Source organism: Caenorhabditis remanei, chromosome I (genome assembly GCF_010183535.1).
Source record: "Caenorhabditis remanei strain PX506 chromosome I, whole genome shotgun sequence".
In the NCBI taxonomy this organism is placed as follows: domain Eukaryota; kingdom Metazoa; phylum Nematoda; class Chromadorea; order Rhabditida; family Rhabditidae; genus Caenorhabditis; species Caenorhabditis remanei.
This window is the reverse complement of record NC_071328.1, coordinates 14,440,709-14,465,464: the sequence shown is the minus strand read 5'-3', so window position 1 is coordinate 14,465,464 and position 24,756 is coordinate 14,440,709. Positions and strand designations below refer to the sequence as shown.

The 24,756-nt window shown below is 37.0% G+C and overlaps 6 protein-coding genes across 6 annotated transcripts; 3 read left to right on the top strand and 3 right to left on the bottom strand.

Annotated features, from left to right (window-relative positions):
- Window positions 1–1,530: 1,530 nt before the first annotated feature.
- Window positions 1,531–1,856, top strand: GCK72_003185 (uncharacterized protein; the record flags this gene model as incomplete). Its single annotated transcript, XM_053723867.1, has 2 exons — window positions 1,531–1,609; window positions 1,660–1,856. The coding sequence occupies 2 exons, from the start codon at window positions 1,531–1,533 to the stop codon at window positions 1,854–1,856; spliced, it is 276 nt and encodes a 91-aa protein (XP_053592512.1).
- A 2,116-nt stretch (window positions 1,857–3,972) lies between these two features.
- On the top strand, window positions 3,973–6,196 carry GCK72_003184 (uncharacterized protein; the record flags this gene model as incomplete). Its single annotated transcript, XM_053723866.1, has 2 exons — window positions 3,973–4,121; window positions 5,308–6,196. The coding sequence occupies 2 exons, from the start codon at window positions 3,973–3,975 to the stop codon at window positions 6,194–6,196; spliced, it is 1,038 nt and encodes a 345-aa protein (XP_053592511.1).
- Window positions 6,197–7,155: 959 nt separating this feature from the next.
- On the bottom strand, window positions 7,156–12,685 carry GCK72_003183 (uncharacterized protein; the record flags this gene model as incomplete). Its single annotated transcript, XM_053723865.1, has 5 exons — window positions 7,156–7,507; window positions 9,353–9,507; window positions 10,142–10,264; window positions 11,558–11,743; window positions 12,566–12,685. 5 exons carry the CDS (start codon window positions 12,683–12,685, stop codon window positions 7,156–7,158), a joined length of 936 nt encoding a protein of 311 aa, XP_053592510.1.
- Window positions 12,686–13,830: 1,145 nt separating this feature from the next.
- GCK72_003182 (uncharacterized protein) lies at window positions 13,831–15,340 on the bottom strand (the record flags this gene model as incomplete). Its single annotated transcript, XM_053723864.1, has 2 exons — window positions 13,831–14,097; window positions 15,176–15,340. The coding sequence occupies 2 exons, from the start codon at window positions 15,338–15,340 to the stop codon at window positions 13,831–13,833; spliced, it is 432 nt and encodes a 143-aa protein (XP_053592509.1).
- A 2,332-nt stretch (window positions 15,341–17,672) lies between these two features.
- Window positions 17,673–22,762, bottom strand: GCK72_003180 (uncharacterized protein; the record flags this gene model as incomplete). Its single annotated transcript, XM_053723862.1, has 4 exons — window positions 17,673–17,896; window positions 18,613–18,718; window positions 19,188–19,263; window positions 22,608–22,762. The coding sequence occupies 4 exons, from the start codon at window positions 22,760–22,762 to the stop codon at window positions 17,673–17,675; spliced, it is 561 nt and encodes a 186-aa protein (XP_053592507.1).
- GCK72_003181 (uncharacterized protein) lies at window positions 19,910–20,441 on the top strand (the record flags this gene model as incomplete). Its single annotated transcript, XM_053723863.1, has 4 exons — window positions 19,910–20,016; window positions 20,064–20,172; window positions 20,217–20,325; window positions 20,374–20,441. 4 exons carry the CDS (start codon window positions 19,910–19,912, stop codon window positions 20,439–20,441), a joined length of 393 nt encoding a protein of 130 aa, XP_053592508.1.
- Window positions 22,763–24,756: the final 1,994 nt, after the last annotated feature.

Below are 24,756 nucleotides of genomic sequence, written 5' to 3'. Positions count from 1 at the left end.
TTAGAGTAAAAGTGCTTAAATTATCATACATACTCACATTTTAATTGAGTTTAATGTTTTCTGTGGATAACCGGACCTTTTTATAAAAAAATTTCAAAAAAAAAATTGCTCAAACCTCTTTTCAGAAGCATTTGACGTCAAAATTACTCCAAAAATGGTATACTGGCGCGCCTTGTACGCGCTTTTTAGACCATCGGGGCTCCAAGGCTCTAAACTGCATAGGAACCTGTCTAGAATCCCTACAATCTATGTTTCCACATGGAAATGAGATCCTTGATCCTCTGGCGCACCTTTGACGCTTTCCACAAATTTCAAAACGTCCGAAAATGACCGAAAATTGTGATTGAGACGGGCTGGCGCGCCATCGACGCTTTTTTCAGTTCACGAAAAATGATGAAATTCCGAAGAATTTGACAGTCTGGGGTACTTTCGACCCGTTTTACCACATTCAAAAGTCCAAAAATGCTCAAAAACTGTATCGGTGACATGCTGGCGTGCCATGGACGCTTTCTGATTGGAAAAATGTCAAAAAATATTTTATAATTCAAACCATCAAATTCAAATTCTCCCCCCTCCCCTTTTTCTATGCATCATCTTTTGTCCCCCTCTATTTGTTAACCTTTTCTTGGGTTGCCCTTTTATTATTTTCTGTTGTAATAGTAATATCAAAGGCCGTATGAAAAAGGTCAAAAAAGTGTTTTCTCTCTCTCTCTTTTTGGAAAATGAGACAAATAGCCATTCGTCCCTTTTGGTCGCTTTCCAGTATAGTGACCCCCTTCTTTTCTTCTATTTTTACTGAATTCTAGAATCTTCTATTGTATTTTTTATTGGATAAGCAGTAAGCTGAAAATCTGAAAGGTAAGTCGCTGTCAAAAATTTAAAAAAGTAAGAATTTTAGTCGAAACTAAGTGAAATTATTCAAATCTTTGTAACTTTTCTAATTCTTGTGTGATTTTTACACACTTTTGTTATTCGTGTAGATGAAAAGCAGGGCTTCATTTTTCTAGTTGACAATTTTTTGATGACTCCACCCACTTTTAAGATATGCTCCTTTAAAGATGGCTGCCGCGCTAGGATCCCTGATCTCGCGCGCTTTAGGCGCAAATGTCTGCGACACTAGAATGATTATCTAAAACTGTCTTGGGTGCCTGCACCGCTAGAATCGTCTGGGGCTCCTTCGACGCAAATAAAAATACAGTGTCATAAAAATAGGTAATCTTTAAAGACGGCTGATTAGCAGAAACAACTTTTATTTGCGCCGGAAGCGCTCCAGCCGATTTTAAATGACGATTCTAGCGCCGCAGGCACCCCAGACAGTTGTAAATAATCATTCTAGCGTCGCAGACATGTCACGACACTTTTGCGCCAAAGGCGCGCCAGATCATGGATTCTTGCACCGCAGGCATTTTTAGAGGCCCATATCTCAAAAATGGGCGAAGCTATTAAAAAAGCAATTGTCTTCGGTACCGGTAGAGCGTGGTTGTAGAAGCGTGTCGTGCAAATATGATATTAAAAATGAATTTTCAGCAGATGGACGCCCGTCCGCGGTGCAACGTCTGCCACGAACCGTTCCACGCCTCTCCACCAACAAGCAGGGCGCGGATTTTTGGTGAGTTTCAAAATTTTGAAAAATGAAATTCTTATTTTATAGACTTTCAGCATGTGGCCACTCGACCTGCAGCGGATGCATCGATCAAATGAGAAATCTGAGAAACTTGGAATCGGAGCGACTCCTCGGAGGGGATCCCACAATCAACCGACATATGCTCAAATGTCCGCAATGTCGTAAGGAAACTCCGATGTTTCTTCCGAAGGCTGAAAAAATGTTAAGAAACTTTGCCGTCGAGCAGCAATAAGTTCCTATAAACTCCCGTTTTTCATGTCTGCCCCCTTCCATCCCCCTCTCCATAATCTTCGTCTTCCCGTATCGTTCACAAATTCTTGTATCCGTCCTGGAAAAAATTTAAATTTCTTGTTAAATGTTTATTTTATTTTATTTTATTTTTTCTTAAATTTTTGTATCCAGTTAAAATAAAACAGTTACTCCAGAAGAAGAGTAGTTTAAAAAAAGAAAATCTCCGTAAATCGACATAACGTCTCTCTCTTCATTGAGTTTAGGCCAGAGGAGCGCGTTTGCATTGCGGTCGTACCGACCACTAGGCCACTAGGCCATTAGGCCAGGGAAGATTTGAATCAGAGAACACAACACACAAAATGGGAATCCGACAATCAACCGACATATAATCAAATGTCCACAATGTCGTGATGAAACTCCGATGTTTCTTCCAAAAGTGGAAAAGATGCTCAGAAATTTTGCTGTCGAGCAATAAGTTCCTATAATATTTCATTCATTTTAGAATAATTTATTTCGAATGTTTCATATTGTGAATTATCATAAACTGGTTGTATAATATAAAAACAGCAAAAAGAGTATACGGTTTGAAACCAATTGGGTCTCGACATTTTTCAAAGCAGAAAGCGTCCAAGGCACGCCAGCATGTCTCCGATACAGTTGAATGTGGTAAAACGGGTCGAAAGTACCCCAGACTGTCAAATTTCTCGGAACTTCATCATTTTTCGTGAACTGAAAAAGCGTCGATGGCGCGCCAGGGGATTCTTGGGCGTTTTGAAACTCCTGGAATGCGTCAAAGGAGCGCCAGAGTATCAAGGATTTCATTTTCACGTGGACAGATAGATCGTAGGGATTTTAGACACGTTCCTATGAAGTTTAGAGCCTTAGAGCCCCGGTGGTCTAAAAAGCGCGTCCAAAGCGCGCCAGTCCACCATTTTTGGAGTAATTTTGACGTCTGAAGCTTTTGAAAAAAGATTTGAGCCTAAGCCTTCCGCCTAGATGATATCAGCTTGAAAAATATAGTCGCCTACTCGAATTCGCTGATATTTTTTGAGGTTTTTTGCAGCAAAGCTATCAGTTTTTACCGAAAAAAAACAAAATATAACACAAATTTGACCATTTTAGGGGTTTTTTAAAACAAAATAAGGCCAGAATCGTCAATGTGCCTGCGGCGCTAAAATCGACTGGGTGCCTGTTAAAAGCGCATATCTCAAAAGTGGGCGGAGCCAGGAGAGCACTGTCAACTACAAAAGTGTAGCCCTAAATGTTATCAACAATTTTGTAATTATCGGTTTTTTGTTTGCTCCGCCCACTTTTCAGATATGCGCCTTTGAAGCTAGCTGCTTCAACAAGATCCTCTCCTTCCTCAATCAATGCATCCATTTTTGCGCCGAAGGCGCCCCAGCCTCTTCTAAGTAACGATTCTAGCGCCGCAGGCACCCAAAACTGTTATAGATAACCATTCTAGCGCCGCAGGCATACCAGGACACTTTTGCGCCGAAGGCGCCCCAGCCTATTCTATTTAACGATTCTAGCGTCGCAGACATGTCACGGCACCCTAAGTACACCACTACATTGGTGTACACATTCCCAGAAACCCAATTCTCAATAGAGCGACATTTCTGAGTCCGCAAAAACGCAGCGGTGAACATTAGACAGTGTACGCGCAGACCTCCTATTAGGTAGTCATCATCTACTGCTTCATTCAGTCTTCTTCCTTTCTCCTTCATCTCCCTTCCCCTTCCCTTCCCCCTTCCTCAATGTGTACCTTCAAGTGCGGCACATAGAAAGGGGCGTGTCGGGATCCTCCCACTTTTGCAATGTGCCGCATGGAATTCCCTTTTGTCGCCATTTTCTTTTCGCCAGACCTTATTAGGAGACTTCCATGCCTCAAGCGTTTTGTTCAGATGCCTGAGGGGGCGGAGCCTAGTTCTATCGTTTTTTTGCATTTAAGCTCCGCCTCCTTCCCAAAGTGGATTTCTTTGATTTCTCCAACTGATCGTCCTCAGGCTTCTACTCCTATCTTGCAGAAAGCGGCTTGTGCTGTTATGGAGGCGGAGCCTACATTAATGTATATCTTGTTTTCCAGAAACTTCTTCGTCTTCTTCTAACCACTAACTATGGGAAAATCCAGCAGAAAAAACAAGAACAAGGTCGCCCCGGTAGACTCAACGGATGCGGATGTGAAGGCGTTCAATTACGCGGAAGACCCAGAAAAGATGGCTCACAATGAGCTTGTGGACAATATGGAGAAACTTGATAGCAATAGGTAAGAGTGGCACATTTTTCCACGATTTTCATTAAAAACGCGTCAAAGGCACGTCAGACTCTCTAAGTTCCACTTGTAAGCTGTTGCAAGAGGACTTAGGCAATTTCTTGCATTTCAAACGCGCCTAAGACGCCCCAGCCTTTCCAGATTTAGCCTTTTAGCCCAAGAGGTGTTGCAAACGCGCTCTACCTCAATTTCTGTCATTTCCTCACAAATTTAAAGTTCAAACGAGCCGAAAACGCCCCAGCCTTTCTAGACCCGCAAATCGCATTTTTCGCCACTTTTAGCACAAAAAATCGTCCAAAAATCCAATTTTTGCATTTCAAACGCACCAAAGATACCCCAGCCTTTCGAGATTCAGCCCGAAGGCTGTCGCAATCGCGATCTACCACTATTTCAATCAATTTCGCGTATTTTTTGCGTCAAAGACACCCCATTCTGGCCATTTTTACGCAATTTTCCCCGTTTTTAATAATTTTTTTGGGCGCCACCGACACGCCAGCCAATCGGCTACTAACTCCTCTTCGATTTCCTCGTTGACCATCTCCTAGTTCAAACGCGCCAAACTTACCCCAGCCTTTAGAACTCCACCCATCAATAGATGCTAGTGAGCTCTACCGCTATTCCAAACAATCTCTACCGACTCTTTGATTTTAATGCTGAAAAAGTGGCCTAGAATCCGTCAACTCGGCCATCACACTGACTAACCGATTACAATGATAAACTACACTGACCATCTTACACTGACCAAATTACTACAGTAACCGATATTCTTGAAATTGGGTATTAAAAGGAAAGTCGTGGCATAGGATCCGTCAACTCGGTCATCGTGATGTACCACAAAAGTGGCATCATTCGACACAGCTGAAACAAGTGCTACCGTAATATTTTGGTCAGTGAAAGAAGATGACCGAGTTGACAGATCCTAGGACAGGACCAATTTGTATATACACGGATTGTTATAATATGGTTTCGAAACCAAGACGACGCATTTTCTGCTCGATTTCATGTGAATCGGGATAAATGCCATTATATTTGAAATGTCATGGTTTCTATTAACTCAGCACAGTTCTTACAACTCCACCGAAATTGTATCAATTTCGTTCGCTATTTTTTTCGGTTTTGGTAGAGCGAGGTTGTGAGACGTGTGTCGTGATAATAAACGAGGTAATTTTGCCATTTCCAGCTCCAAAGACCGAACCGACGCTCTCATCACCATCAACTCCTTGTTGAGATCCAAACCAACATTCACCTTCGTCTGCAGATACCACGACGTGATGAGTGCAGTCTTGACACTCAAAAACAAGCCGGACCCTGAGGCGGAGCAACTCGTGACACTCATGTGTCTATTCACTCTCCACGGCGGGAAACTCATCACCGACTTGATATTCGAGCCAATGTCCCAAATGCGATCGATTCTGCAGGATGAGTCGAGAAGTGTGGCTCTTCGGATGGCATGTGCCAACACTTTGGCTATTATTACTTCCATATGCTGTGAGGACGGATTTGCCAACGGGATGGCGTGCAAGTCTGTTTGGTCTTCGAAAACTGAGGGAGATGGAAAACTCATCGCCACCGCCCTAACCTCTTGGTGCTTTATCATCCTCGCTGACGCTGAGACTATCGAGGAGGCGGAGTCAAGCCAACCGAAAATAGTCACTCTCCTATCACATAAGGATCTGGAGGTCCGCCTAGCAGCGGCGCGAACACTGGCATACCTCCAGGAGTGCATGCACGAAGCACAAGAAGATTTCGTCGGTTTTCCGAATGAAGATCATGTCTTGAATGTTCTGAGAGAAATGATGAAAAACGAGAAGAGGACGAGTAAGAAGGACAGAAAAGAGCAGAGGAAGGGAGTCCGTGATGTGTTGGAGTACCTTGAGACGAAGGAAGACGTCGCCGTGGAATATGTGGAGAATCATGGAAAGGAGACACTTCATTTGAACTCATTCCGCATGAAAATGGCATATGGTTTATGTTGTGATGTGTTGAAGGGGGGAGTTCAAGTGCATCTCAAGAGTAATCCAGTATTAAGGAATTTGTTTGGCTGGGACCCAACGCCATTGGGCGCATAGACCTTGTTTGTTTTATATTGTTTTTTTTTCATTCTTGCATTGCAAAAATGGTTTTTTTTCTCTAAATATGTCTCAAATCTTATTTTGTATCTACTATCATTTATACTTCATCTGAATAAAAATTTGATGATCTCAATTCTGTTTCCACTTCTTTTTGATAATACAGAAAACTCAAGTTTTCAAAACTTTGATCATATTGTTCTTGTCCACGAGGACTACACGACGGACTTTCAGAAATTTCTTTCAAAACCACCATTTTCTGCTGGAAAAAGACGTTTTTTTGCGAAAAACGAGCAAAAATTCGAAAAAACTTTCAAAAATCACGTTTTTTCTCTCTTGTCCACGAGGAGTACACGGCCGATTTTTCGAAAATTGTCCGAATTTGCTCAAAATCGCTCGTTTTTTCTCCGGTTTTTCGCTATATATCAATTTGACAGCTTTATTTATGCAAAATCTATCTAAAAACCTTATAATCACCACAAAAGACCGCCCTTCTTGACTCCATTAATTTTGATGATAGTCTTCTTGTCCACGAGGACTACACGACGGACTTTCAGAAATTTCTTTCAAAACCACAATTTTCGGCTAGAAAAAGACGTTATTTGCGAAAAACGAGTGAAAATTCAAAGAAAAATTTCAACACGACTTTTCCCCTCTTGTCCACGAGGACTACACGGCTGATTTTTGAAAATTCTCCCATTTCGTTCAAAAATCGTAATTTTTCTTCAGTTTTTCCTCGGAAATACTATTTTATCAGTGTTTCAGGCGGTTTTCAGGTGTATTTTCAGGCTAAAACAAAACTTTCCCTCTTGTCCACGAGGAGTACACGGCTGAATTTTCAAAAATTGTCCAATTTTGCTCAAAATTGCTTGTTTTTTTCTCCAATTTTTCGCTATATATCAATTTAACAACTTTATTAATGCAAAATCTATCTAATAACCATGAAAAAGTGGTTATTTTCACCACAAAAGACCGCCCTTCTTGACTCCATTAATTTTGACGATAGCCTTCGGATCGATTCTCGTGAACAACTCGAGTCCGGCGCTTCGTTCGACGGCGTCCAACGGCACGTGAAATTTCGAAATCTCTACAGTATCCTCGATTACGGTATTCGGAAGAATATACGATTCCAATTCGTATTTTCCAGGCGAGACCTCGAATAGGGCGACTTTGAAGAAATGCGTTGGGACGGCGACGTTATTCTCTCCGATTACTTGATATTTCACGTATTTTTTCCCGTTTTCTTCGAGTTTCGGTAGGTAGAGGGGACCGGTGATGATATGTGTGTTGAGCATCTTTTTCGCCACTCTTCTGCAAAAAAAATTTGAAAAAATTTGGCGTTTTTGAGGTAGAAATCGAAAAAAAATCTCATAATTTCGAGTTTTTAGCACATTTTCCTATCGAAAAACACAAAAATTTAGTGTTTTTTGGAGTAAAAATTGAAAAATAATGAGATTTAGACCACTTTTGAGCATTTTTTGACGGAAAATTCGTGTTTTTAGACATTTTTTCTGTGGCCGAACTTTCCGCGGCCTAGAAATCCAAAGTTCGGCCACCAAGGTTTCGAGTGATTTTCACCATTTTTAGCACATTTTCCTATCGAAAAAACACCAAAATTCATTGTTTTTTGATCGAAAATGTCAATTTTCTGACTTAAAACACGTTTTTGCGTCAAAAATTGCGATTTTAGGCCGGAAAATGCAATAAACTATTGTTAAAATGACGATTTTCAGCCATTTTTCGACTTGAAGGCTCCGCCTTCTCTAAAATTAGAAGTGGCCGAACTTCTGAGGCCTAGGAATCCAAAGTTCGGCCACCAAGGTGTTTTTGAGCGATTTTACAGAATTTTGTTGGAATTTTTTATCAAAAAAAAGATTTTTAGTACTAATTCAAGTTTCCTTACCAATTTTCACTCAAAAATGAAAATTCGACCACATTTGAGCATTTTCCGGCTGAAAATTCGAGTTATTTGAACTTTTTTTCAGGTTTTTTTGAGAATTTCATAGTTTTTTATCGAAAATTCCAACAAAAATCTGTAAAAATCGCTCAAAAACCCCTTGGTGGCCGAACTTTTTCAGTTTTTGGATTTCTAGGCCGCGGAAAGTTCGACCACTGGAAAATATGTCCAAAAACGGGAATTTTTAGTCCAAAAATACTTAAAACCATACTTGTCACGGGCCGGGCCGGGCCGAAATCAGGAAAAATCTCGGCCCGGCCCGGCCCGTTTTGAAACATTTTTTCAAAACATTTTGTGTTTTTGAACTTTTTTTGGAAATTTTTTGAAATTATTTGAAAAAGTATAGTTTCCGAATAAACATTTAAAATTGAATCAAAATGTGAATATGTAATGATAATTTTAGCATTTTTACTGTTTTTTTTTCGAAAAATTTCAAAAAAAATTGGTAAAAATGGGTACCCATTTTTGAATCCGGGCCAAGAGAAATTTCGGCCCGGCCCGATTTTTGACAAGTATGCTTAAAAGTGGTCGAAATTTTCAAAAAACAGAGATTTTTTTCAATTTTTATTCAAAAAATCGGGTAATTTTTGATGTTTTTTGATTGGAAAATCTCATTTTTAGCCAAAAAATAGCATTTTTGGCCTTGAAATCGCTATTGTCGACACAAAAACCTGATTTTAGGCTTAAAATTGACATTTTTAGTCAAAAAAACACTGAATTTTGGTGTTTTTCGATAGGAAAATGTGCTAAAAATGGTGAAATTCACTCGAAACTCCTTGGTGGCCGAACTTTGGATTTCTAGGCCGCGGAAAGTTCGGCCACTGGAAATGTCAAAAAATGTCAAAAAAAACGCGAATTTTCAGTCTAAAAACTCTTAAAAGTGGCCGAAACTTCATTTTTTAAGTATCAGAGTCTGAAGTTTTTCAAAAATAGAATTTTTCAATTTTTCCTCCAAACACGCGTAATTTTTGTGTTTTTTTATTGGAAAAAACCCATTTTTAGAGCATTTTTTGAGCCTAAAACCACAATTTTCGTCACAAAAACCTGGTTTTAAGCTTAAATTTGACATTTTTGGATGAAAAACACTGAACTTTGGTGTTTTTCGATTGGAAAATGTGCTAAAAACTCGATTTTGAGAATTTTTCCATTTTTACTCCAAAAAACGCCGAATTTTTTTCATTTTTTCCCCGATTTCTTACCTGCAATGCATTTCCAAATCGTTCCACTTATCCCTATTGAATCCCCGTCCGACTTGTGGACTCATATTACTCAAAAAGAACGTTTGATCTACAGCCAATTGACTTTTCCGGTGATTTCCAGCGGCGGCGAGGTGGCCACGATCGAATCCGCTGGCCTCAAAAATATTGAGTTAAAATTTGGAGATTTAGGGTCAAATTAGGGAATTTCGGGCAAAAACTAAAGAATTTAGGGTTAAATTTTGGGCATTTTGAGTTAAAATTTAGGATTTTTGGGTCCAAATTAGAGAATTTTGAGTAAAAATTAGGGAAATTTCAGTTAAAATTAGAGAAATTTTAGTCAAAATTAGGAAATTTAGAGTCAAAATTAGATAATTTTGAGTTAAAATTAGAGAATTTGCGTCAAAATATCGGAATGTGGGTCAAAATTTAGGTAATTTGGGTCGAAATTAGAGAATTTCGGATCAAAATTTTAGATTTTTCAGTCAAAATTTGGAAATTTTGGATCAAATTTGGGGAAATTTGGGTCAAAATTAGAGAATTTTGCCACGCAACTTAGTGCCGGTCCCGATTAAAAGCGCACATCGTTGTTTGAGTGGTAGTGATGGGTCTTGACACGAAAATCCGAGAAAACTACAGTATCTTGAAGTTTCAAAAACTTCAACCTACAGTAACTTCAACAGATTTTCGTGTCGAGACCCTCTCAACTCAAACAACAACTCTATGCGCCTTTAAAAGGGACCGGCGGTTTTTGATCTACACGAAGGGGCGAGAATGTTTTGATCTACACACTCTGTAATCCGTATTCTGGGATAAGAACTTCTGAGGAAAGGTGACGTCGGGCTTGAATTCACACAACTTCCGATCGACGCCTTCTGCGTGTTTCAGACGTTCCGGTGTCAAATGTTCGCAGACCTGAAAGGATTACTGTAGTGATGATGAAAGTGCGCTCTATTGAGAATTTGACGTTTTTTGGCTAAAAATGGGGATAAAAAGAAGGTTTTCAGTAGGATTTTGAAATTTTGTCACAATGAAAGTGCGCTCTATTGAGAATTTGATGTTTATGAGATTTTGACACAATGAAAGTGCGCTCTATTGAGAATTTGATGTTTTTGGCTGAAAATGAAGGTATAAAGGGGTTTTTGGGTGGTATTTTCGTAGTTTTTGGGCCGAAAACTACGTAAATAATGATTTTGAGATTTTGACACAATGAAAGTGCGCTCTATTGATAATTTGACGTTTTTGAGATTTTGACAAAATGAAAGTGCGCTCTAATGAGAATTTAGTGTTTTTGGCTGAAAATGAGGATAGAATGAGGGTTTAAAGTAGAATTTTCGCTAAATCCAGTAGTTTTTGAGATTTTGACACAATGAAAGTGCGCTCTATTGATAATTTGATGTTTTTGGCTGAAAATGGGGATAAAAAGAGGGTTTTCAGTAAGATTTTGAGATTTTGACACAAAGGAAGTGCGCTCTAATGAGAATTTGATGTTTCTGAAATTTTGACACAATGAAAGCGCGCTCTATTGAGAATTTAGCGATTTTTGGCTGAAAATGAAGGTAAAAAGGGGTTTTGGGTGGTATTTTCGAAGACTTTCAGATTTTGACACAATGAAAGTGCGCTCTATTGATAATTTGATGTTTTTTGCCTGAAAATGAGCGTAGAAAAAGGATTTTTGGTGGATTTTCCAAAGCTTTTGAGATTTCGATACAATGTAAGCGCGCTCTAATGATAAATTGATGTTTTCGGGATTTTAACACAATGAAAGTGCGCTCTATTGATAATTTGGCAATTTTTGGCTGAAAATGAGGATAGAATGAGGGTTTTAAAGTAGAATTTTCGCTAAATCCAGTAGTTTTTGAGATTTTGACACAATGAAAGTGCGCTCTATTGATAATTTGATGTTTTTGGCTGAAAATTCGTCAAAAACCCGTTTATCCACTCGAAACCGTTCCCAATAAGCAGTTTTCGTCTTGTAATCCTACTGTAGTGATGACGAAAGTGCGCTCTAATGAGAATTTGATTTTTCAGGCGAAAATGGAGGTAAAAAGGGGTTTTCAGTAGGATTTTCGTAGTTTTTGGGTCGAAAACTACGTGAATAAGGATTTTGAGATATTGACACATTGTAAGCGCGCTCTGTTCAGGATTTAGCGTTTTTTTTTGCCTGAAAATTCGTCAAAAACCCGTTTTTTCCACTCAAAACCGTACCCAATGAGCAGTTTTCGTCTTATAATCGTAAGAAAGCACGAAATCCTCATAAGTGCGAACATTTGTGAATCCTGGATAACCGTGTTTCATAATTTCCGCCGAACGAGACGGTCCCAGAGCGTCGGCATTCAATTCGGATGGTTTGATGGTGGCGCCGGTGGTTGTTACTGGGAGAATTGGTTGGTTCTGAATAAAATTGGAATTTTAGTGGAAAAATTTGGGTTTTTGATGGGAAAATCAAGATTTTGAAAGGGAAATTAGGTTTTTTGACTGAAAAAATTGAGTTTTCAGTCAGAATTTTGATTTTTTCCGCTTTATGATCAATTTTATGTTAAAATAGCTCCAGAAATAGGAGAAATTCGATTTTTCGTAAATCGAATGCATTTTCCCACATTTTCTTGTAAAAATAGATCAAAAAAGTAGTTTTTACGACGTTTTTGTCTAGAAAATCACAAAAAATCGGTCTAAAAACGGCAAAAACTAGAATTTTCAGAATTCTTTGTTTGTCAAAAAAAGTTTACTAAAAAACTCAACTTTTAGCCATTTTTGAAGGAATTTTTATGATTTTTCGCCAAAAATCCATATTTTCTTCTAAAAAGCGTGCAAAATCGCTGGAAAAATGAGAAAAATCACAAAACTTGGCATTTTTTGAAATGATTACTCCTTTTTTATCAGCATTTTCGTTATTTTTCATTATTTTTCACCCGAAAATCCCATTTTTTGAATAAAAAACTTCAAAAATCGCTTCAAAAATAACAAAAAATCGTAATCGTGGCGAGACCCAACGATGTTTTTAAGGGTACGCGCCTTTAATGTCGATTTACGGGGGGATTACTGTAATTAATTCAGATTTCGAAATGTTGATTTTTGACAATTTTTGGTGATTTTTTCGCAATTTTCTGGTGAAAAACACCTTTTTTCTCAAAAAAATTGTCGAAAAACTGCTAAAAACCAAGTTTTTCACTGCTTTTTCCCAAATTTTCGCTAATTTCTCGATTTTTCCCTTACCATCGGCACATTAGTGTCCATTTTTCCATTACGGAACAACGAGACATCGTCATTCGAATATTTTCCAGCCAAGAAGGCGATTCCGGCAATCGCCACTGTTCCAGTCACCTTACCGAGCATCGCTAGACGTCTGAAATTGTCAAAAATCGAAAAAATCTGAAAATTTCAGTTAAAAAAGGTATAAAATTGGTCGAAAACCTCCATAAAAATCAATAAAAACCCCAGAAAATAGCGAAAAATCAATATTTACATTTATTTTTTCACAAATTGACAAGAAAAAGCAGAGATAAATGAGAAAAATCGGGAGAGATGAGAGCAAGTGCGCTCTAATGACAATCGGTGATAATCAGAGCCGTGTAGTCCTCGTGGACAAGTGGTTTGGTGTTTTCGAGAGGTTTTTGTGATGAATTTCAGCAGGAATTTTCGATTTTTTTAACGGTTTTTGGTCAAAAATATGAGAAATTTTCGGATTTTCTGACATTTTTTCTATAAATTTTGCGATTTTAAGTGGGTTTTTTGGTCGAACTATGTCAAAAAACTCGATTTTTGACACTGAAATAACGAAAAACGTGAAAAAATCGTGAATTTTCCAGTTTTTACGATAAAACTTACGGAACTAGACCCATTTTTTGTCATTTTCATTGATTTTGGGAAGAATAGCGAAAAATGGGTCTAGTTCCGTAATTTTTATAGTAAAAACTGGAAAATTTGTGGATTTTTGCAAGTTTTTCGTTATTTCAGTGTCAAAAATCGAGTTTTTTGACAATATTTGACTAAAAACTCACTTAAAATGTCGAAAAATCTGATTTCCACCATTTTTTACCAGAAAACATTCAAAAAATCGAGAATTTCTCATGTTTCTTATCAAAAAACCATGAAAAATCCGTCAAAATCCCAAAAAATGATCAAAAACCCGAAAAACTCCAAATTGTCCACGAGGAGTACACGACTAAGCCTAGAAAACGCGCTCTATCGAACTTGCAACAGAATTTTCGAATTTTTGGGTAAAAATCACTGAAAATCATTGAAAAAAGAGCGCGTTTGAGTTATGGGGGCACCCGAAACTAAATTTTTCAAAAATTTCGAAAAAAAAAATTGAATTTTTTGGAAAAAATGACAAAAAATCGAAAATTTTCAAAATAAAAATTGAATTTTTTCGAAAATTCTATGAGAAAAATACATCGTACGGCTGAAAAACGGGAAAAAAATAACAAAAAATCGAAAATTTTCCAAAAAAATTTCAGAATTTTTTTTTGTCTGAAATTCTAGATATACATAGATCCATCATAAGGCTTAATATAGCCGACAGCAATCAATACGACGTCGACAATCGTCCAGACACCGAGACCTCCGAAACTGAACAATTTCCCGATGGCCGATTTCCAGAGTCCCAAATAGAAACGGTCAGCACCGAAACCGCCGAGAACGACGGAGAGAATCATTGTCTTTGTCCAACTGTAACCGGATGACCAGTTACATGGAATACGTTTGTAGAATTGCCTCTGTCCCATACACACGACTGATGGGTGCGCCTGGAAACGGGAAAATATAGAATTGGCGGAGAAAATTGGGAGGAAAAAATAGTTTTTCAGTGCGAAATCTAGTCTTAAAATGCGAAAATGTGCAGAAAATCTGGAAAAATGAAGAAATTTGGGCTGAAAATGTCTGAAAATCGCATAAAAAGAGCAATTTTTGCACTAAAATGTCCAAAAAATGAAAATTTGGGCAAAGCTTCCGCCTATATTGTATATATACCGGAAAGACTGAATCTCAACGGGAAGGGGTGCCGGTTTATTAGGAGAATCCTCAGAGACCTCCTAATAAAACGGCACCGCCCGTTGGAATCCAGTTTTTGCGGTATATATAAGGTACTTTTGATTGAAATTCCTGATTTTTGAAAATTAAAACGCGTCTAAGGCGCGCCAACTCTATCCACAACTTGTTATATCTCAACGTGGTAAAGTAGACTCCGCCCACAAGCCTAAAACCGTCACAAATGAAAAATTTGAAAAGTCTGGCGAAAACTTTATTTTTGTCGCAGTAAATGCCATTTTTTATCAGTTTTTTAAAATATCTTGAAAATCAACTGAAAATTCGATTTTCGAGGGGGTCCTATCATTATTGGACGGCTGAAAAAATGACTTTTTGGTGGTACGCTTCTAAGAAAAGTGGTAGAATCATGAAAATATGGCCCCTGGGGTTTCTTTGTACCCTGAATCGAATGGTCGTCACAGATTTTTTGTATCTGTGCTGGTTCTGTCTGGAACCCCAAAATCTAGGGGGGTCCTATCATTATTTATTGGACGCACTGTATATACCATGAAAACTTGTATTATAACGGCACATACATGTCATTATAATACAGTTTTGGCGGTATACATATATATATATATATATATATATATATAAAATTCGGCGATTCAGAAGTTAGGGGGTGGAGCTTAGTAGTGAAAGTGGGATTTTCTGATTTATTGGTGGTTTTAGGATTGAAAAGTGGATTTTTTCCGGTTTTTTCGACTTCAAAATGCGTTTTTGCACTAAAAAAACGCATTTCCGACGAGTTTTTTTTTCAAAAAACTGTTTCCCTCCCCCGAAACCAGCCTGCCGTACCGAGCACTTTGTCAAAAGTAGTTTCGTACTGCTCGTTGAGCAATTAGTCGACGGTTCACAATCGTAATCCGTCTCTTTCAATTGCCAACAGAATCGACAAATCGCTTCGACATTATTCCGACTAATTGGGTTTGGACACCCTTTCCGAGTGGTACAATTAGTCATTACAGTATCCCCAAGACGACAATCCGATGGAAATTTGCAAGTGAGACCTGCATTGCCCTCGCAAGACGAAGATTTCGACTCTTTTCTGGAAAAAATGTGATTTTTGAGAGGAAAATTGACAAAATTATGGTTTTTTGACTAAAATTGTGATTTTTACGCTGAAAACTGACTGACAATTCGTCATTAAAGCATAAATTTGCTTGAAAATAGCTTAAAATAGATGAAAAATCGGGATTGTGGCAGTTTCTGGGGGCAAAAACCTCAAAATTCACAATTTTGCTGAACAGAAATGCCAAAAATCGGATTTTTAGAAGAGGAAACGGCTGAAAAAGCAGAAAATTCTGACTATGACAGAAATTTTCGGCATTTTTCGAAAAATTATTCCTTTTTTGACGGAATTTTCATTATTTTTCAACCGAAAATCCCATTCTTTGAATAAAAAACTCCGAAAATCGCAAAACATTGTAATCGTGGCAAGACCCGTTGAAATTTTTAAGGGTATGCGCCTTTAATGTCGATTTACGGGGGGATTACTGTAATTAATTTTTATTTTGAAATGTTGGTTTTTGACTATTTTAGGTTGATTTTTGCAGGTTTTTGGGGATTTTTAGATGAAAATCACTACTTTTCGCAAGAAAATCGAACAATTTCAGCGAAAAACTATCGAAAAACTGCTAAAATCCTAAAAAAATCGGTCTAAAACTCGAAAATCCTTATTTAGACCCGTTTTTCACCGATTTTTCTCAAATTTTCGTTTTCTGGATCGAAAAACACAATTTTTCACCTATTTTCAGCTCGAAAACCCTAATTTCCCCCTAAAAAACACACTTTAATCCCCCCGATCCACTACTCGTCCCAATCGCCGGGGTGAAGACGAGAAGCACCGGTAGTATGCTCCATACCGCACGCATCCGACTGAAATTACAAATTTTTGACTGAAAAATTACAAATTTTTAAGGTTAAAAAGGGAAAAATAGCAAGAAAATGGCAAAAAACCATTAAAAATCACAAAAATCGATAAAAATCAATGAAAATGAATAAAAATCGTCAATTTTAATTGTAAATACTAAAAATAAGTGAAAATAGGGGAAGATCACAAGAAAAGTCGAGATCAATTTTAAAAATTGGTCAAAAAATGCAATCGCGCTCCACCGAAATTTTGCGATTTTTCGCTAGATTTCGATAGAGCGCGTTTGCAATCGCAATGAAATGAATAAAAATGAAAAAATCAATAAAAATTAGTATTTCGAGTGCACAATGAACGGTATCATTCGGAGCCATTTCCCATCTGTTCTCCGCATCGCTGAAACTCCTTCACAATCACAATTGTCGTGTCGAAATGAGTACTCGTGGCAGGGGGTGGAGCTTATCGGTGGTTCTCTGAAAAAAAAGTTTTTGAAAAATGAAAATTTGGGCATAGCTTCCGCCTATATTGAATATATACCGTGAAAACTTGTATTATAACGGCATTATATGTCATTATAATGCAGTTTTGGCGGTATATATTGAAAAAAAACTGAAATTTTGGGGAAAATCAGTGGAAAAATAGATTTTTTGAGTGAAAATCGACCCAAAATCGGTAAAATTGCTCTCAATCCACATGCAAATACGCTCCACCGAATTTTTATCAGTACTTTTTCAGAAAATAGAAAATTTGGACATAGAAGCAGAAAATAGTAATTTTTCGGAGTTGGACAGTTTTTGAGCTAAAATAATCATTTTAAGTCGATTTTAAGCCTAAAATAGCTCTAGTATAGCTGAAAATTGACGAAAAATGAGATTGTGGCAGTTTCTGGGTACAAATACATCATTTTCCACCAAATTTCAGCACAAAAACCTTTGAAAACCGCATTTTTTTGATAACTTCGGAGCAGAAAATAGTCAGAAATTGTTGAAAAACTGATTTTCTGAAAAAGCAAACGCGCTCTACCGCAATTTTCGTCATGTTCTCACAATTTTAGAGTTTAAACGCGCCAAAGTCACCCCAGCCTTTCTAAACTCCGCCCATCAAACAATTCAGCGATTTTCATGCTGAAAAATTGTAAAAATCTGATTTTTCAGTCATTTTTCAGTCAAAATTCAGCGGAAAGCTTCAAAAATCTCATTTTTCACCACTTTTAGCACAAAAAATCGTCCAAAAACTTTATTTTTGCATTTCAAACGCGCCAAAGACACCCCAGCCTTTCCAGATTCAGCCCGAAGGCTGTTGCAAACGCGCTCCACCGCTATTTCAACCAATTTCGCGTATTTTTCGGCCATTTTAACGCAATTTTCCTCCGTTTTTAATCATTTTTTCGTCTAAAAACGCGCCACACCGACACGCCAGCCTATACTAACTCCTCCTCGATTTCCTCGTTGACCATCTCCTCGGTTCCCTTGACGAAACGAATAATCGATGATTCTTATTCGACATTTTCTTATCGAACGGATCTTTTGCACCGTGCATAAATAGATCTCTATTGATTCGTCGTCTCTCGTTATCATTCAATTCTGCACACGTATCACCACAACTTGATCGAGTCGAGTTCTCGCCTTCGCAGATGTATATCGGAACGCCTGGAATATAGGGGAAAAACGGGTTAAAAAGCGAAAAAATGGACCAAAAATAGGGATTTTGAGCGGTTTTCTGAGTCGAAAATAAATTTTTTGACTGAAAAATTGCCAAAAAACTTGAAAAAAGTGTAAAAATTCTAGATTTTTGTTGATTTTCATCGTCAAATCCACATTTTTCCCACGGAAAACCATATCAGAATTTGAAACTGCGGAAAAATCGGAGTCTGAAATCGATTTTTCGCAGAAAAAAATGTGGTTTTGAAGATGAAAATTACTGAAAATCTAGAATTTTCACACTTTTCTCACGATTTTCGGCCACTTTTCACTCAAAAAATCGAATTTTGAGACGAAAAACTGCTCAAAATCCATATTTTAGTCGATAAAACTGGCTTAAAACTGATATTTTCCATGAAAATCGAAAAAATGGGCTAAAATATGGATTTTGAGCGGTTTTTTCGTGTCGAAAATCAATTTTTGACTGAAAAAAGAGCAAAAAACGGGAAAAAGTGTAAAAATTCCAGAAAATAGCCAAATGTTTTCGATTTTTTTTGTGAAAATATTAGTTTTTAAGCCAATTTTTAGCCTAAAAAATCATTTTCTGACACAAAAATGACCGAAAATCGTGAGAATTCCGGATTTTCGGCCATTTTTCAGTCAAAAAATCGATTTTCACCACGAAAAACCGCTCAAAATCTATATTTTAGATGATCGACACTCACGATATGAATACGAAGACCTCACAGGACACGTTCCCACAAAAATCGCCACTTCCGAGACGGCGTTTCGGTGATGCGAACGAAAAATCTCACGGAATTCTTTTCGGATCTGAAAAAAGGGCGATTTTTAGAGTTTTTCAGCTAAAAATTGGTGAAAAATGAGGTTTTTCGAGTCAGAAACTGTGAAAATTCAAAATTTTCGTTAATTTCCAGCTGTTTTAAAGCAAATTTAGGTTCAAAATAGGCTTAATATGATTTTTTTCAGCATAAAATCGCTTCAAAAACTTTTCAGCGTCTTTGCGGTAGAGCGCGTTTGCAACACCTCTCGTGGTAAATCTGGAAAGCCTGGGGCGTCTTTGGCGCGTTTCAATTGCAAAAATCACTGAAGATTGAGAGTCTGGCGTGCCTTTGACGCGTTTTGTAATTTTTGAAAATTTGTGATTTTTTACGGTTTTTGGCATAAAAAATGATGAAAAACGTGATTTTGAGGTATTTTGATAGAAAAATATTCGAAAAATGTGATTTTTCAGCGGAAACTTTATCAATAGAGCGCATTTCCATATTTCTACGCAACGAACCCTATAAAACGAGGATAATGTCTTCGATATCTCATTTTCTTCGTTCGGAATGATTGGAGTGGCGGTGAATCCGTGTCTGAAATGAAAATTTTCAAGTTTTCAGCTGAAAAATCGATAATTTTGAGCGGAAATTAGGATTTTCACTTGAAAATTGTCGGAATTCCACATTTTTATTAAAATTTTGCAATTTTGGGTTGAAAAAATCGCTTTTTTTTGCTCTAAAATTGGGATTTTTAGCAAAAAATAGATTTTTTCAACATGAAAAAGCGAAAAATTTCGTTTTTTTTGGCTTTAAACTTGCAATTTATTACTAAAATTTCGTTTTTTGAAGTGACAATCGCGATTTTTACTGAAAAATACTTAAATTTCTGTAAATTAACGATTTTTTAACGTTTATTTGATGATTTTCGGGGGTATTTGAGTTTAGAACTGGGAAGAATAGAACTGCGACAAAGTAAAACTGTGAAAATATAGAACAGGAAAAAATAGAACTGAACAAAATGGAACTACGAAAAAATGGAACTGCTACAAAACAGAACTCGACAAAATAGAACTGAACGCAATGGAACTGCTACAAAATAGAACTGTTACAAAATAGAACTCTAGTTCGAATGGAGCGCGTTTGCATTTTTTTCAAAAATTCAATTTATTTTTTTGCATTAATTCAATTTTTTATTTTCTAAACAATTTTTTCACGCTATTTATGAATTTTCAGATTAAAAATGCCGAAAAATCGAAAAAGAAATGGGGAGTTAGTGGACGGCTGGTTTATGAGAAAGAAAAAGAATATTCCCTCGTTGAATGAGTCGATATTCTATTGTATCGAAAGGTATTACTGAAAACTGTGTTTTTTTCTTTTCACATATTCTATTGCAGAAGCACGAAATATCAGTGTCCTGCCGCTTACGGAGTTTCTAACACTACGAGGGCGGTTCGCTTAATTCGGCCGCATATTAACCATGAAAAGGATAAATTGGCGAACAATGTGAGTTAAACAAGCAAAAACTCTAAATTGTGGGATAATTTCAGGTAAATCTGGGTCGTCAGCATTTAAAAGAAAATGCAAATTCTGGAACTGTTCGCGAAGTCATTGATGATATGAGATTTACATTTGGAACCGATACTTCTATGATGATGGGTAATTTTTGAAAATACAACTTTTTGGTAGTTTAATGTACTTTTACAGGCGATTATAACGCCAAAAGACGACTTGTTCATTATGAGAAATCACAATCGAATTCCGAGAAAAATTGATCGATAGTGGTGGAAAAATTAAAGGACAATTCGCAGAAACTATGAGAAAAACTCGATTTTTGCTATTCGACGAAGAAGTCAATGGAAAACGAATGATTGCATTTGCATCGGATGAGGGATTGGAGATTTTATCAAATGGAAATGTGTGTTTTGTTGATGGAACTTTTGATTCTGCTCCAAAATCCTTCACCCAGTTGTTCAGTATTCATTGTTACGTAAGTTCATCGGTGAATTTAATGAAAATTTAATTTCAGTCTGTTTTAGATATCAGAGGATGTCGTTCGCCCCGTGTTTTTTTGTCTTCTTCCAGACAAAACGCTGACGACGTACACCTCAATGCTGACACTATTAAAAAATCGTCCTGAATTGACAAATTGGGCTCCCGCAATGATTATTTGCGACTTCGAGACTGCTATTCATTCTGCATTCAAGGACAAATTTCCAAATGTTGTGATTTCTGGATGTTTGTTCCATTTGGTTCAAAGTTGGCGGAGACAGGCCGAGAAATTGAATGTTTATAATTCGTTCGTTGGTGAGTTTGGTCCTTATATATCTCCTTTTGACATTTTCTCGATTCAGACGGAGAATTTGAAGAATTCTGGCAGCTTCTGAAGACTTTGCCTTTTCTCGACGAGTTTGACATCCCCGATTATTTCGATGCGATCTTAGAACATTGTGTTCCTTTAGTGATTTCTCCAGATATGAAGAGTAAGCTTTTTCCCGAAGTTCATTATTATAGAATTATCCTTCAGATTATATCAACTATCTGGTCAAGAACTATGTTGGAGATGCCGCCCCACCGCGATTCCAACCCCGTTTATGGTCGTGCGCTGTTCGAACGGCAAGTAATATCCATCGAACCACTAACACCGTCGAAACGTGGCACCGGCTCCTCCAATCTGTTGCAACTATGCACAATGGTTTTTCGTCTATCAAATTGTCGGATTTGCTGGTGAAACTTCAAAAGGAAGAGCGACATACGTATTTGGATTATAATGAACTGAAAGTGAATCCAAACTTTTTGGTTCGTCTTCTGATTTAGAATAAATTAAAGTGATAGTTTTCATTTCAGGTGAACAAAGCTCGAAAAACGTCTAATGTCATGAAGGACAAAAAACTGAAAAATGTCATTGAGAACATTCCAGTTATCCCAAGAGCGCCACTATCCGGAATTGCATATTTGAAGGCTATTTTCTACGCAAAAAAAACATAAATTTTATCGATTTGATTATAATTCTTCTGTTATTTCCAATTATTACATGATAATTATGTTGTTTTCGTTTTGTTCAATTTTTTCTGTTTTCGTTTCATTTTTCTGTTCATTCACCGGTTAAAATTGGTTTCTGATCTCAATTATGATTTTTTTCTTGTTTTTTTGTTGACTTTTCTCAAATAAATTCTTTTTTTTTCATCGAATAATTGTTCAAATTGAAAAAAAAAGTCGTTCTGATTCTTCTAAAAAGAAAAAATGCAAACGCGCTCCATTCGAACTAGAGTTCTATTTTGTAACAGTTCTATTTTGTAGCAGTTCCATTGCGTTCAGTTCTATTTTGTCGAGTTCTGTTTTGTTGCGGTTCTAACTTTCACTGTTCCACTTTGTAGCAGTTTTATTTTTGTCAGTTCTATATTTTCACAGTTTTATTTTGTCGCAGTTCTATTCTTCCGAGTTCTAAACTCAAATACCCCCTGATTTTCACGAAAAACGAGTTGAAAATCACGATTTTTCGTGAAAAAACAGTTTAAAAAAGTTTTTTTTCGGATTTATTGAATTTTAACGAAAATATCGGAATATTTTCGATTTTTCATAAATTTGAATGCATTTTCATCGACTTTTCAGCAAAATTCTACTTTAAAAATTTTTTTTTCACATTTTTAGACCATTTTTTCAATTTTCACCGAAAAATATGATTTTTCACTCATTTTTTCGCATTTCCTCTCGTTTATTCTTTGTTTTCACCAAAAAACTCACAAAACTAGCGTTTTCAATGGATTTTTATCGATTTTCTAGCAAAAATTCTGATTCAAATTTTATTTTTAATATTTTTAGACCAATTTTTTCAATTTTCAACGAAAAATATGATTTTTTCACTCATTTTTTTCGCATTTTCTCCCGTTTTTCCTCCCGTTTTTTCTCCATTTTTCACCTTTTTTCACTCGAAAACTCACGAAAACATGATATTCTGCATGAAAAGATCGACAAACTGCAGTGACGAGTGTATGCATACGGCTCTTTTCAGCATGACCGGGAAATTTTCGACGGAATTCTCCGATTTCACATTTTCCCGTGTCGATAGTTTCAGCACTTCCGATATTATACTCATTTTTTGGCTGAAAATTGTGAAAAATTGCGGAAAATTCAGAAAAAAAAACTCGAGAAAATCGAATTTAAATCGACAAAAAGCGCCATTTTTCGACGCGCGACTCGGGTTTGGGTTTCTCTTCCACGGCCCCCAGCCACAAGCTCCAAATTCTCTTCCATCCGAAATTTTGAGTTTTGAGCAGTTTTAAAGTAGAATTTGATCGTTTTCTGTGATAAAAAATATAATTTAACATTTAAAAATGGAATTTATGATGTATTCTTTAAAAAATACTAAAAATTGGATTTAGAGGTCATAAAATACAGAATTGAGAAAAAATACACGTCAATATTTGGGTTTCTCTTCCACGGCCGGCTGCCACTAGTGGAAATTTCTCTTCCATATTAGAAACAGTTTTTTTAAAATTATTTTTAGCTGAAATTATCAATTTTCCATAAGAAAAACATTCTAAATACTTTTTAAAATGTTTTTTTCTTTTATTTTCGTTGACGAAAGCGTTAAAAATCAAGTTTTTCAGTGAAAATCAGTCAAAAACCCCATTAAAAATTCACCTGGCCTAAGTTTCTCCTCTTCCACGGCCATCTTTTCACTCCGCCCTTTCAAATCGATGATTGGCCAGCTCCGCCGTTTGCAATTTTCAGCGCCGCGCAGTTTTTTCCATACTTCTCAGCGTTTCGGTTTAACGGAACGGCAACGGAAGAGAAGGTTTAACGAAACAGCAACGAAACGGTTACGAAACAAAAACTGAAAATCGGTTTAACGAAACGAAAACGGAAGAAAATCTCAACGAAACGGCAACGTAACCACAACAAAACCACAACGAATCGGAAATCAATCGATATATCGGCATAGCCCTAAACTTACTAGGGAATGTTGTGAGTGGGGTATGGAGTTATGGCAAGTGACTTATATCATTGGAAAGCTGAGAACACGTTGTTTATTTATCTGTTTTCCATTTTTGCTGAGGACCCTCATAGTTCGAGAAATTTAGGTCTGAAATTTTGAGGATATTTTCCCCGTGAACTCGCGGTCACAGTTGATTTTTGGAGATTTTCGGCAGATTCAGTTCACGTGAAGTTTCAAAATATAATAAAAGTGAAAACCTTAAAAAATCAGCGGTCGAATGGTTCAGTGGTAGAGCTCGGGAATAGTAATCGGAGGGTCTGGGGCTCGATATCCTCTACTCGAATTATTTTTTTTTTTGTAAAGCTCATAACTGGCTCCAAGAGCAATGTGGGTCACTTTTCCATGTTTTCGGGGTTCTCTGATCTTTAGAGCATCTGGTTCAGGCCTTTTTCAAAAAATTTTTTTTTGAATTTTTCAAGACTTTATATGATCATGTATAGGCAAAAATTTTTAGAATTTTTTTCTGGTTAAAAATGTGAAAGTTGCCTATGTGAGGCTGTTGTTGTGTGTGAAAAAGTGACCCACATTGCTCTTGGAGCCAGTTATGAGCTTTACAAAAAATAAAAAAAATAATTCGAGTAGAGGATATCGAGCCCCAGACCCTCATTACTATTCCCGAGCTCTACCACAGAGCCATTCGACCGCTGATTTTTTAAGGTTTTCACTTTTATTATATTTTGAAACTTCACGTGAACTGAATCTGCCGAAAATCTCCAAAAATCAACTGTGACCGCGAGTTCACGGGGAAAATATCCTCAAAATTTCAGACCTAAATTTCTCGAACTGGGAGGGTCCTCAGCAAAAACGGAAAACAGATAAATAAACAACGTGTTCTCAGCTTTCCAATGATATAGGTCACTTGCCATAACTCCATACCCCACTCACAACATTCCCTAGTTAGCGCGAATGTCAAAACGAAGCTCTGTTGAAATATTATTTTTTAGTAATGTTTTTCCAGTTTTTAAAAAAAATAAAATTTTCCGTAGTTTTCAGCGAGAAAAATTAATGCTGCGAACAAAATTAGTTTAACTTTTTCAGGTAGCCGTGCACTAATGGAACAAAATCGCAGAAAACTGTTGTCACAACCTTTT